The following is a 13112-nucleotide window of genomic DNA, read 5'->3' on the forward strand; positions in this document are numbered from 1 at the left end:
TTTCCAAGTAACTGTACCGAAATGTTACAGAAAATGAGCACATTGCTGTTGTAATCCTTGGAGACGGACTTCCTTGCCTCTGCCTTCACCTTCTCTATTTCTCCTTCTTCCTTCAGATCAGTATAGTGGAGCCTTCAATGTCACTCTGCCCATTGACCTCATTTCACCCATGGCTACCCTCTTTGTTTACACTGCCTTCCCTGAAGGACAAGTGGCAGCTGATACCTTCAGTCTGAAAGTCTCCAAGTGCTTCAGGAATCATGTAAGTAGCACACAAAACATAGGGGGACAGGCAGGCTGGAGGATAGCTAGTTAACTGCAACTTGGCAATAGATGCCTGGCAGAATCCAGTAGCCACACGGAATCATGGAATTATCAGAGTTGGAAGGGACCTTCTAGAGATCATCTAGTCCAACTCCCCTGCCAAAGCAGGGTTGCCCAGAGCACATCACTCAGGAGCATCCAGGCGGGGCTTGAAGATCTCCAGAGAAGGGGACTCCACGACCTCCCTGGGCAGCCTGTTCCAGGGCTCTGCCACCCTCACCCCAAAGAAGTTCTTCCTCAGATTGGAGTGGAACTTCCCATGGTCCAGCTTGTGCCCGTTGCCCCTCGTCCTGTCACTGGGAACCACTGAGAAGAGTCCGGCTCCATCCTCCTTCAAACCACCCTTTAGGAACTTGTGAACATATATGACGTCTCCCCTCAGCCTTCTCTTCCCTAGGCTAAAGACCCCCAGCCATCTCAGCCTTTCCTCATCAGGGAGATGCTCCAATCCCTCCATCATCTTTGTTGCCCTTCGCTGGACTCTCTCCAGTAGTTCCCTGTCTCTCTTGAACTGGGGAGCCCAGAACTGGATGCAGGATTCCAGTTGTGGCCTCCCCAGTGCAGAGCAGAGGGGGAGAATGACCTCCCTTGACCTGCTGGCCACACTCTTCCCCATGCAGCCCAGGATCCCATTGGCCCTCTTGGCAACAAGGGCTCATTGCTGGCAAATGTGGCTCCCCTTTCCTTCCTCTGTCAATGTCTTCAGTCCCTCTTCTTCTGTTTCAGGTGAAGCTTGGCTTCTCAGACACAGTGGCTCTCCCAGGATCGGCTGTCCGTCTCCATTTGCAGGCTGCACCAGGCTCTCTATGTAGCATCCGTGCTGTAGACCAAAGCGTCCTCCTCCTGAGGCCAGAGGCTGAGCTATCCAGGGACAGTGTGAGTCATTTTAGTGCTGAGCCTTGCTAATATTGGAGAGATGCCTTTTGAGTATCTGGTTGCAGTCACTGTTTAATAAGGCACAGTGGATAGAACAAGCACTTGAGTGGAAAGAGGACATGAGAAATGGAAGGCCAACATCAAACACCAGTGAAAATTTCTAGTCTTTATGGAGGCATCTAATAGAATAACTCACTGTCATCCCCAAGTCCTGTCCAAAGTCACATCCTTGTTAAATTTAGAAAGCTTGACCACAGTGTCAGTCAGATGGCAAGACACTTTCATCTCCTTAACCAATTCATGTCAGTTCTCTGAAAAAAAAGGGTTATGTAAAAAAAAAAAAATAATGCCCAAATACTCAATACGAATGGACAGGCTCCATGTCTTTGTTCCAGGTCACATGAACCAGACAGTCCTCCCGTTCACAGACTGGACTCTAAGCAATACCTTGGCAGTGGAAGGGTCCCATTTCTCCTTTAGACATGGGATGTATTGGGTCTAAGGACCCTTGAGTTGCCTCTTGAAACTGTCTCTGTGGATTCAGGATATGCCTTCAGTAGGCAAGAAGCTATCTAACGGCTCTTACAGGGAAGGTGTCCTCACTGTATGCACTGAGCTCACAGGTACAATCTATGAGCTAGAAGTGGCCACAGCTATGCAGCTATACCCCAGAGGGGTTTGTGTTCTTCTCTGGTGCTGTGCATCTAAAGCTTGTGGAGGCTCTCCATAAAGCTCAAAAATCTTTGGGGGTGGGCTTTTGTGGCAGGCAGGATCTGGGCTCCGCCTCTGCAGTCACAGAAAAGCTCTGGATAGAAATTAAAAACTTCCCACCTCTCACACTGATGTGTACTGATTTCATTCTCTGTCTACAGGTGTACAATATGTTCAGCTATTCTCCGGAGCATCCCAGCACCCTCACAGACTCTTACAGTGACTACTGTACTATCCACAAGAGCCCAGGAATCATCAGTTCCCCTCACACCACCCTTCCACCAGGAACAACCTCACCACTCATGTACGACAGATACTCTTACGCAGTGTCCCAACCAGACATTTATGAACTTCTGAAGGTAAATCTAATTTCCAGAAAACCTGAAACATCGGAACCCTTTTGTATCCCAGGTCAAGGCTGGGTAGCTTCACAGATTGTCTTTCCTGTAAACACTGGCAAATTCAGGTTCTGAATTTGCCAAGCTTCTGAACTAAGAGATCTCTGAACCTCCATGCTCACAGCTTGATAATTCCCAACAATCGGGCAGACACCTAGAACCCAGCTCAAGAGTTTCTAGAGGCTGGAAGGAGGGGGAAATGTCAGCTGGAGAGAGAGAATTGGAGATTGGAAAAGCAAAACACCTGAGAGAAAAGGGGGGCTGGGGGAAGGAGGGAAATAACAGTAGAAAGGAATAACAGGTGAAAGATGAGAATGAACTTGTCTTAGGGTGGGCAGCAAACTGTGGTGCCAAAATAATGATTTTGTGTGTGGGTGTGCACATGTGAGTGGTCACCCCCACAATTCTGACTGGAGAATTGTGGCCAGGACCAGCTTTGTTAGCAGAATGGTTCTGCCTTCTCTCTCTCTCTGCATAAATTCACAGGTCAGGCTGAGGAGCAACAACACAGGGTGGTTGATAGGATGGGAGGTGGGAGGAGAGACAGATGCTCAGACACAACACTGCCTCCACTGAAATCTACCTTCTTTTCCTCCCCTTCTTTCCTCCAGAATTCAGGTCTAACGTTTTTAACCAACCTTAAAATCAAGTCTCCGATTGAGTGCCGCACCCAGACTACTTTCTACTACGACTACATGTGTACATCTCGATTTATCCTGTTTGTTTGGAAATCACGGGTAACATACAGGCTGCACAAGGGCAGCTGAACATGCAGTGTGCTGAGGAACTGGGGATGGCTTCCAGAGATGAGTGGGAGGTTGCACAGGAGATGTGCACCACAGAAAGAGGGAAGGGGCCATGCCATGTGTGTGTCCCTCCAGTGCACTGGAGAGGTGGAAGGCTGGCTGCATAGGAAGAACCTGCTTGGAAGCTTCTCCTGGCAGGCAGGAAGATAATAGGGTCAAGGGGGGGAAATAAGGCAGCCGTCTCAGGAAGGAACATCTGTTTGTAAGACTAGGAAAGGTCTTGCTGGAAACCAGAGAATGAGCCAAGATTGGCACTGGGCAGTATTTAGGCCTTTCTGCTGGGGCTGAGAGCAAAAGCGTGAGCAGGTAGCTCCATAGGGGAGCACACATGTGCTGGAATCCACAGCTGTCTTGTGGAAGAGAATGGTGAAGTAGGTTGAGGGCATCTAGGAGAGGACAAGGGGGATGGGAGTGGGAGGGATGAAGAGCTGAGCTTTTCCCATCTGAACTCTACAGTTTCTCTGCCTTTGAATGAATGCATGTATTTCCAATAGCTTATGATGAGCTGGCAGACTTGGACAACTTGAATCCAGAAACAGATGCTGCTGTTGAACGCGCTGAGTCAGAGCACGTTGAGTTGGGTAGCGAGGCAGGGCCAGTACGAATCTGGTTTCCAGAGACATTCATCTGGACTCTGGTCCCCATCAGGTGAGTAATTATGGGCTGTGACTCCACATGGATCCAGACCTCTTACCAGCCACAGCAGAGAGGGAATGGGCAGGAGCAGAGCCTTCTGTGCCCACAAAGAAAAGGGAGGTGTGAAGAAGAAGATAAGGACAATGGAGGCTTTGTTCAGTTCCTGGTTCTGCTTGAGATTTTCCAAATGACCCTGGGGAACTTAAAATCACAGAATCCTCTAGGATGGAAGAGGCCACTAGAGGTCTGTAGCTCAACATCCTATACAAGGCAGGCCCAGTTAGGTCAGGCTGTTGCAGTCAAGTTTTGTGTGCTTCCAAGGATGGAGATTCCACAAGCTCTCTGGGCACCTGTTCCAGTGTTTGACTATCCTCATGGTATTTCTTTTTCTTATCTCAAATCAGAATTTCCCATGCTCCAATTTGTGTCTGTTACCTTTCATCCTATCAATACGCACCTGAAAAGACTGGTTCCATTGTCCCTACACCTTTTCATTAGGTAGCGGTAGAATGTAGAAAGATCTCCCCCTTGCTTTTCTCTCTTAAATTTGAATACCCCAGCTCTTTCAGCCTCTCCTTTTACATCAAATGTCCCAGCCCCCTAACCATCTTGGTAGTCCTCCACTGAATGCATTCAGGTATATCAATATCTTTCTTATACTGGAAGGCAAAAATGGGAGACGGTACTCCAGATACGGTCCTACAAGGGAGGAATAGAGGGGAAAAATAACTTTTCTCAATGCAGTGGCTGCAGTCTTCTTGATGCAGTCCAGAAGTAGATCACCTTCATTACTGTAACAGCACATGAGATGTCTCATGCTCATCTTTTATCTACCAGGACACCCACCTCTTTTTCTGCAAAGTTTCTTATTAGCCAGTCACTGTCTAGCCTGTACTGTTGCATAGTATTATTCCATCCCAGCTACAGAATTTTGTATTTACTCATTTTCAAGCCCATTTTTCTAGCTTGTCAAGGTTCCTCTTAATAGCAGCTTTTGCCTCCAGCATATCAGCAGCCCCTCCTCAACAAGGTATAGTCTGCCAATATATAGCAAGATCAGTCTGATAATCTTGCTGAGGGTGTCCTCTCTTCTATTATCCAGGACTTAATGACTTAATAAAGTGCTTAATAAAGCCATTAAACACTCTTGTCCTGAGTATCAGTCCCTGAGGAATGCCACAGGTAAACAGACACCAGTTGGACTTTGTGTCAACTGTGTCAATCCTTTGTCCCCAGTGGTCCAGCAAATTTTCGGCTTATTTTGTCATCCACTTGTCCAGACCACACCAATGTGGCTACAAGGATACAAAGAGTAACCATCCTTTGTCCCCAGTGGTCCAGCAAATTTTCGGCTCATTTTGTCATCCACTTGTCCAGACCACACCAATGTGGCTACAAGGATACAAAGGGAGACTGTGTCAAAGGCCTTGCTAAAGTCAATTTCTGTAGCATCCACTGTTCTGCCCCTATTCACACAACTTAGCTTGCTTAATTCTCCCAAGCGCCGATGTTATCCGTCTGCAAAATAGGATCTCTGCCTCTCCATCTCATTTGGCTGGATTATGTCCATTTCAGGGCAGAGACTGTCTTTTGTTTTGTGTATGCAGATCTGTAAGTGACATTTATAATGATGACCGCAGAGCTGTGGTTAGGAGTTTGGGTGGTGGTGTGATGGAAGAGTCACACGGTCCTCCCTGACATGGGTGGGTGTATAACACAGATCCTTGGGAGCCCTGTGTGCCCACACAAAACAAGAATTTGAGGTGCAACACTGTCCAGAAGCAAATTTTTGTTTGCATTTGCCTCTCAGACCTTCCTTGATGACCTATTTGCTATTCTTTCCATACCTGTCTCCTACTTCCTAGGAATCCCCACACCTTCACACACAATTCCAGTTCATAGTCCTTCTTCATTTGTCTTCCCCAAAGAAATCTTTACAGAGGTGAGGGCAACACCTTCCACTCTCTTTTCTCCTCAGTGATTCAGGGGTTGCTGAGCTAGCTGTCACAGTACCTGACAGTATCACAGACTGGAGAGCCATGACCTTCTGCACGTCAGAGAGCCATGGGTTGGGAATCTCAGAGACTACCAGCCTGCGGAGCTTCAAGCCCTTCTTCGTGGAACCCACTTTGCCCTACTCTGTCTTTCGGGGAGAGTCATTTCCCCTGAAAGTCAAAGTCTTCAGCTACCTGAAGGAGTGCATGGTGGTGAGTGGCTCCCTACAGGATGGTTGTTGGGCAGGGGGATGTGTGGTAACAGTCGTTCACTGATAGACACCCAGACGGGGTCCTCCACAGAAATTGGGCAAATGACGCAGAGGTATCTCTTCACAAAGCTTCATGCAGAACCACCTCTATCCAGCTTATCCTTCCCCATAACCTCAACCCTACAGGACTGCGACTGTTGATAGCCTACAGATATTGCAGCAAGGCCACCACCAGAATCATCCTGCATTTCTGGGCTTGACTGACATGTAGATGAAGGAGTTGAAAGGAAAAACACAGCAGCAGCTCTGTAACCTTCACTCCCTTTTGTTTCACCTCTAGCTCCAGCTTAGCCTAATGGACTCCAGGGATTTTGAATTTGTGCATGCGAATGTCAAGTTCACTATTTGTCTGTGTCCTGATTCAGCAAAAACTTTTTTCTGGGACGTGAAGGCTACAAAATTAGGTAAGGGGACAAGGGAGGGGCAGAAGTGAGAGGCACTGGCAGAGATGCTTGAGGAAACCAGAGCGGGGCTGGAGGGACAGTGGCCGATTCTGCGAAGCTTGAGTGGGCAGCCTTAGGCTGAGCAAACAAAAAGGCAGGTATGGATGTGCCCACTGGCCTCTTGATATTTTGTTCTTTAGGGAAGGTGAATTTCACCATCACTGCTGAGGCTATGGAGCAGGAAGGTGTTTGCACTGAAAGTACAGCTGTTGTGCCCGAGTCTGGAGGGAAGGACACAGTGGTTAAACACCTGCTGGTGAAGGTCAGAGTATGCTTTAGGGTCCTGGTGAGGTCAGAAGTGGGCTCAAAATGACCTGGTGGGTGGCTCTGGGAAGGGAGAGTTGGCTGGGTGGGTAGGCATGTTTCTCAGGCACGCTGGTCAAGGTGATTCTAAGGATGGGTTGGGTGAGGGCAAGAGCTGAGCACAGCCACTTGGTGGGACAGAGATGTCAGAAGTGCTCGCTAGCAGGCCAATGAGGGCAGAGTCCACCCAGCAGCTTGGCAACCTACTTCCCAGTGAAACTTCCCTGTTGGCACACAAATCCCTGCTGTCTAGGTGTATAGCCCATGAGGATGGAAGGGGTGGTTGCAGGAAGGTTGGGGTACTGTGCGCCTGCTGTCACGTTTTACTGCTTTCCCTTCTGAGCTGACCAGCCTTTTCCCCACCAGGCAGAAGGTCTGCTGGAAGAAAAGACCCACACCTCACTCCTGTGCCCTAAAGGTAGGTGCAGGTATCCCTGAGACAGGGACTGTCTTACCACTGAGACCATACATGTGCACACAGTAAGGAGACCAAACAGAAGCAGTATGGTCTGTGAACAGCTCTAAGATTATCTGGAGATGCATGGAAAGGGGAAAATCAGGTATTTTGGAGCTTTTATGGGGAGGCAAATCTGTTCAACTCTACCCAGTACTACAAGCTCCTGGCAGCACCAAGATGTTGCTTAACCACATCACAGTCACTCATCAGTGGATGGCCTGATCTCTGTGTCATCCTCTCCTTTGAATGCTGATTTTACCAATTGATGAGGTGATCCCAGCCTTTTTTACAGCATCTCCTGAGGATGCCTGTGGGTCTGCCATCTTCTTCCTGCGTGATGTTATTCTGACGCTTTTGCCCTTTGCAGGAACTTCAGCTTCAGAGACAATCACTTTCACTGTGCCAGAGAACAGGATCCTTGGGTCAGAGAGAGCCCACATCACTTTCTTAGGTGAGATTTAGAAGGGTCTTAGAAAGTAAGATTTTTCCCTGCAGGAGTCTTTTCTTCTGGTGGTCACCATGTCTGCATTAGCAAACAGAGTAACAAGAGGGAATGTGTATGTACAGTGAGATGTGATATTGTACCCTTATGGCTTCCAGAGAAACACCCCATCTCTGTTACACAAGTGACATTGGGCCAGATGGACATATAATTTCACCCAGCCAGGGGAAAGATAGGCAACTACCATATCACTGTTCCTACAGGGCTCTACAGACATTACAGCCATCCTAGCGTGAGCAGAGGTGAACTGAGACCAGTCTTAGCAGGTTATTTGATGAATCAGTGAGACCAGAAATTTTTTTACACTCAAGAATGCGTAAAGCTCCCAAAGCTGTGGTTCTGTCCTACAGGTGACATTTTGGGGACAGCACTGGACAACATAGATGAGCTCCTCCAGATGTCCAGTGGCTGTGGTGAGCAGAACATGGTTCATTTTGCCCCCAACGTCTTTATCACACGCTACCTCGAAGAAACAGGACAACTGACTCCAGAAATCAAACAGAAGGCAATTGGCTATCTGGAAAGTGGTGAGTGGATTTCTGCCCATGTTGGGTTATTAAGCTGGTGATATCTACCACAGTAGGTCATGCGGTGAGGATCTCAGCAGAGGTGTAAATCAGGCTGCCTGTGTCTCAGCTGAACAAGGGGTGCACGGCACCCCTCTGAAAGCCCTCTGCTGAATTCCTGAGAGATAATGACCTCTACAATGATCGGCAGGATAGGCAGGGCAGTTGTCACCTTAAGACCATGACAATAACAGAATATTTTCACTGACCCCAGCCTCTTCCTGCAGGATACCAGAGGCAACTCCTGTACAAGCACACAGATGGCTCATACAGTGCCTTTGGGGAAGGAAGTGAGCCAGGGAACACATGGTAAGTAGAGATATCTAGACACAGCTGAGGAACAACAGCTTGACCTGGTCAGGCTCAAGCTGCCTTGGATTTTGGTCTAGGGAAACAGAGGGAGTCTGAGGGTGTGGAGTTTTGAACAGAAGCTGCTCCTGAGATTTTCGGAAGAGAGCCATGCCAATGAGCTGACTCGAGGTACCCCTGTTTGGTTGTTGTGCTTGGGCACCTTAACTGATCTGAAAACTTGGCTGCAAAGCATTCTCCTTCCCGGGTTTTCCCAGAGAGCTTTGTGCCCAAACAGGATTGGGAAAGGGACTGTGTGAGCTCACCAAATACCAACCCTCATGGTTTTAAATCACAGAAGTGCACTCTGTTGGAACTGGCAGCAGTCTGGGGGAAGCACTGAACTCTCAGTGACTTCTTTTATCTCTTGCTGCAAATGGATCTGAGCTCAAGCTTCAAGAGCATCTCTCTCATGTGCTTTGCTTTTAATTCTCCATTTGCACAGAGGCTCTGGCATGCTGGCATTTCTCCATGGATGAGGTACTGGAAGACACAGGGGCTCTTGTCTCCTACTGGAGGTGGGCACCAGAAACTGGTTCAGATTTTCTGAACTGATTTTCTTCTCCCTTCCTTGGCTCTAGGCTTACTGCCCTTGTCCTCAAGACCTTCAGCCAAGCCCAGGACTTCATCCACATAGATGAGCAGAATATAAAGGATGCTGCCAGTGCCCTGATTAAAAGTCAAACTCCATCTGGCTGCTTCAAAAGTGTGGGGAAGCTCTTCAACAATGGTTTGATGGTATGACATATCCTGCCTCTTCATTAGGTACCTCAGAGCTGCTTCATTTTCTGGCCCAATTTGAGTACCAAGAACAAACCAATCCTACTGCAGGAAGGAGGCTGTGATGTGCCCAAGGTTGCCCTTGGGTGACACTCAAGGTTGTGCTTAGTCATAGTGGCATTTTTTCAGGTTATGAATGGTGGAGGCTTGCATTTGATGATACCTGTCAAACCAGTGCCCTGCCCTAGCCACATCACAAAAGCTAACACATGCCAGGAAAAATTAAAAAAAAAAAAAAGGGGGGGGGTTTCAAGGTCTATGTTATTCCCTTGGTAAAGTGCTTTAGCTTCCTTTCCCATTACTGAGCTGCTGTTTCTTTCTTCAGTCTGAGTTCCTCCTTGTACAGGGACCCAGAAATGGAGTGAATGGAGATTGATGGCAGCCGCTCATGTGAAATTCAGCTTGCCAGAGAAGTTGTCCATACACTCAGGAACACAGCACTTTTGCATGCAGAGACACACAGAGCGTATCATCAAAGCAGAGCCAGCAGCAGTTTGGTGGACAGGACCTCAGATAATTAAACCACTCAGATAATTAAAAGGTAGCAAAAGCTACCTTTTCTTTTACTCCTCCACACCTCAACCGAGGTGCCACCTTGCAGTAGGGTTGTGGGAAGATCACTCCCCTGGCACTGAAATCTGTTACTGAAAGTCTTTTGCAGGGGAGGGGAAAGGAGAACGTGTTGAGCAGAGGGAGGGAACCAGCTACCTGGAGGAGCTTGGGGCACCGTGTCTGAGAAGTGGTCCAGCAAGCAGGACCTGCAAGAGCAGATACTAGCCCTGGCACCTCCTTAGTGGAGGAATAGGACCAACACTGTTGCCTGCACTGTCTTGGAATTTTCTCGGGGGCCCTGGAAAACTTCTCCCTTCTCCCTTCTCATGGCAGCCCTCCTCTTCTCTGTTTTGTGATGGCTGCAGGGTGCAGTGGAGGAAGGACTGGGGCTGACCTCTGTGATCATCACAGCTCTCCTACACTCAGGGATGCCACGCTCGGTGAGTATCAGCTGCAGGGACGGGACGGGATGGGTGTGCTGCCTCTCGGCAGGCAGTGCACTGTCACTCTGCCTGTGTCCACACACCCGTACGCTGCCCGTTTCCTCCCATTGTCCCCTGTCCCCATTTCCATCCTTCTCTGCACACATCAAGGCTGCGTTTCCTCCCTGCCAGCAACTGGTGTGCTTTCATTTCTCCTAGGACCCAGTTGTGTTGAAAGCTCTGAAATGTATAAAGGACTTGGTCAATGCTGATACTGGCACTTCCAACCTCTACAGCCTGGCACTAGCTGCAAACGCATTTGCAGTAGCAGGTGATAAGGCCCTCAGGCAGAAAATCCTCAAAAGATTGGATAAGGCGGCCATAATATCAGGTACAAAAGACGGTGGGGCAGGAGAGATGGTCATGGTGAGAAGTCTGTGTGGAGGTACCAGGGCAGAACAACCAAGGGAATGCAGGGCAGAAGTGGGGGGCGCTGGCAGAGCTCTGTGGGGAGCTGAAGGCTTGGATAACCTCTGTTTGCCAAGCTATCATAGCTTCATTCCATGCTGTGAGACAGACTCGCTCTATGGATGATCTCCCAGTCCTGATCTCCCAGTCATCCAGACCAGGGGAGATTCATGGATGTTGTAGAGTGCCTTCCCAGCCTCAAGTCCTAGGTTTTTAATGGAAAAAGCAGGGTATGTGTGGCAAATAGGAAGATATGCACTCATATCTTGTCCCAGTGTACATGTTCACTCAGTACCTAGGCACAGGAGCCGAGTAGGACTCTAAGGCCATTAGATAAAGCTACATGCTCCATAAGTGTTCCCACTTCACCTCTAGATGACCAAATATACTGGAGTCAACAGTCCAAACAGGAAGAAGACTCCCTATATTGGTATCGGGCTCCATCTGTTGATGTGGAATTGACATCTAGTATCCTCATGGCTCACCTTTCAAAGTCAAGTTTGTCTTCAGATGAAATCAGAAAGGCATCCCAGATTGTGTCTTGGCTCACCAAGCAGCAAAATCCTTATGGAGGCTTTGCTTCAACCCAGGTAATCTCCTTGAGCCATCATTAGTAGAGAGCCTGTCATCAGCTACGGTTTGTGAGGGCAATGGGTTCTAGCTCAGCCCATAGTAAAAAAGAAAAAGAGGAGGGGGAAAAAAATTCTGGATTTACAGCTCCTGGGAGCTGGGAAAGGGTGAATATTTTTATTCCTCTGAGATCATCCTGGGCTAAAAGTCCAAGGGGAAAGCTCAACACTTGCGGTCTAGCTCCAGCACGAGGGAGGGAAAGGCTAAGGCATGCATAGGAAGCAGTGATTCTATTTTGCCCAATGTGTGTCTCTTTCCTCAGGACACAGTGGTTGCTCTGGAAGCCCTAGCCCTGTATGCAACCAAGACCTTCAGCAAGGATGGCCCTGACCTTCAGGCTTCTCTGTCCTCTGAGGGCTTCAACCAAAACATCCGAGTAGACAACACCAATCGCCTCCTACTGCAGACAGTGGAGCTGCCAGCCATTCCCCAAGATTATACTGTGCATGTGCAGGGCCATGGCTGCCTCTTCCTGCAGGTAAGGGAGGAAAGGTCCATCTGGGGAGAATTCTTGAAAGCCAGGGGACCTCTCACCTAGCTACTTAGCCAAGACTGAAAACAAACTGCTGCAGTGACTTGCAACAATCTGGACTTCGAGGCCAGTAGGAGCAGCTGGGATCCAAGAGGAAAGGAATAGCAATTCCCCAAATGAAATCCACGTCATTTCCACCCAGTCAGAGCTAGAAGTCTCCTCCAAGAAGTCCAGTGAACACAACCAGGAGCGGTGCACCAGCAGAACCTCCATCCACTCGCACCACATAGTTTTCTCTTGCACCAGTGCGAGACAGCCAACTGCAGTCAAACGCTTGACAAGGAGGTCAACCCTGCTATTCTTTGCCAAGTAGCTTCTTTCTGTCCTGACAGGCCACTCTGCGGTACCACATTCCTCCACCGAGGAGTGACGTCGCCTTCGCCGTGTCGGTGCAGACAGAGTGCCCTGCACCCAGCGCCACCCAGTTCCCCGTCACCGTTCATGCTCGGTAGGAGACCTTCCATTGCCCTTTGCCTCTCCCTGCACTAAGAGGCTTCCAGCACCACATCGGTCTTTTGATGGGCAGGATTCCTTTCCGCTCATGAGGTCTAAGTGCTAAAATGGTCATTTAACTGTGCTTTCCTCTGTTAGGTGAAAGGTACAAGGCCCCAGAGAGACAGCTTAGAGCTTAGTCTATTGTCCTATCTTGTTATCACGCCAAGTTGTCCCAAAGTCTATGGGTCTCACCCCTTTCTAGGATTAGGCCTCAAAACACTAGTGATGTGAAGGTCCTGTAGGACTGAGTGCTGACACTCATTCCTAAGTCTTCCCTCCTATGCTCCTGGTTGACTGCCACACTACTCTCCCCTGCTGTACCCCTACCTGGCTTGGGACAGAACTGCCAAGAGAGCAGGCAGAGGATGTGATACTCCCTGCCATGCCTAGAGAAGGTAGCTCCAGAAGCCTTCCAAGGAATTTGTTCTCCTGGGCTCGGCACAATTAAAAGAGAGATCAGGGGAACCACAAAGATTTATTACAGTACAGGAACAGGTATTCTTACAGGAAAAACACTGGAAGGAAAGGCAGATTCCTCCACTTGAGTACCAAAGCTGGGCTGGAGTATCTGGAGATCATGCCTCAGAAAGTAACACT

General features: G+C 48.8%; 1 protein-coding gene across 1 annotated transcript in view; it reads left to right on the forward strand.

Moving 5' to 3' along the window:
* Positions 1-13112, forward strand: part of LOC106886870 (alpha-2-macroglobulin-like protein 1) — a 28378-nt gene that overhangs the window by 11731 nt on the left and 3535 nt on the right. Inside the window, exons 14-31 of the mRNA XM_014940130.1 lie at positions 117-262; positions 1051-1200; positions 2073-2270; positions 2921-3008; positions 3610-3763; positions 5730-5958; positions 6298-6421; positions 6601-6722; positions 7130-7181; positions 7588-7671; positions 8073-8249; positions 8516-8597; positions 9218-9374; positions 10334-10408; positions 10610-10781; positions 11234-11448; positions 11751-11966; positions 12353-12468. Coding sequence (XP_014795616.1) covers positions 117-262; positions 1051-1200; positions 2073-2270; positions 2921-3008; positions 3610-3763; positions 5730-5958; positions 6298-6421; positions 6601-6722; positions 7130-7181; positions 7588-7671; positions 8073-8249; positions 8516-8597; positions 9218-9374; positions 10334-10408; positions 10610-10781; positions 11234-11448; positions 11751-11966; positions 12353-12468 — 2557 coding nt within the window. The remainder of the gene's footprint in view (positions 1-116; positions 263-1050; positions 1201-2072; positions 2271-2920; positions 3009-3609; positions 3764-5729; positions 5959-6297; positions 6422-6600; positions 6723-7129; positions 7182-7587; positions 7672-8072; positions 8250-8515; positions 8598-9217; positions 9375-10333; positions 10409-10609; positions 10782-11233; positions 11449-11750; positions 11967-12352; positions 12469-13112) is intronic.

Source organism: Calidris pugnax, unplaced genomic scaffold, assembly GCF_001431845.1.
Source record: "Calidris pugnax isolate Ruff unplaced genomic scaffold, ASM143184v1 scaffold36, whole genome shotgun sequence".
NCBI classification, from domain to species: domain Eukaryota; kingdom Metazoa; phylum Chordata; class Aves; order Charadriiformes; family Scolopacidae; genus Calidris; species Calidris pugnax.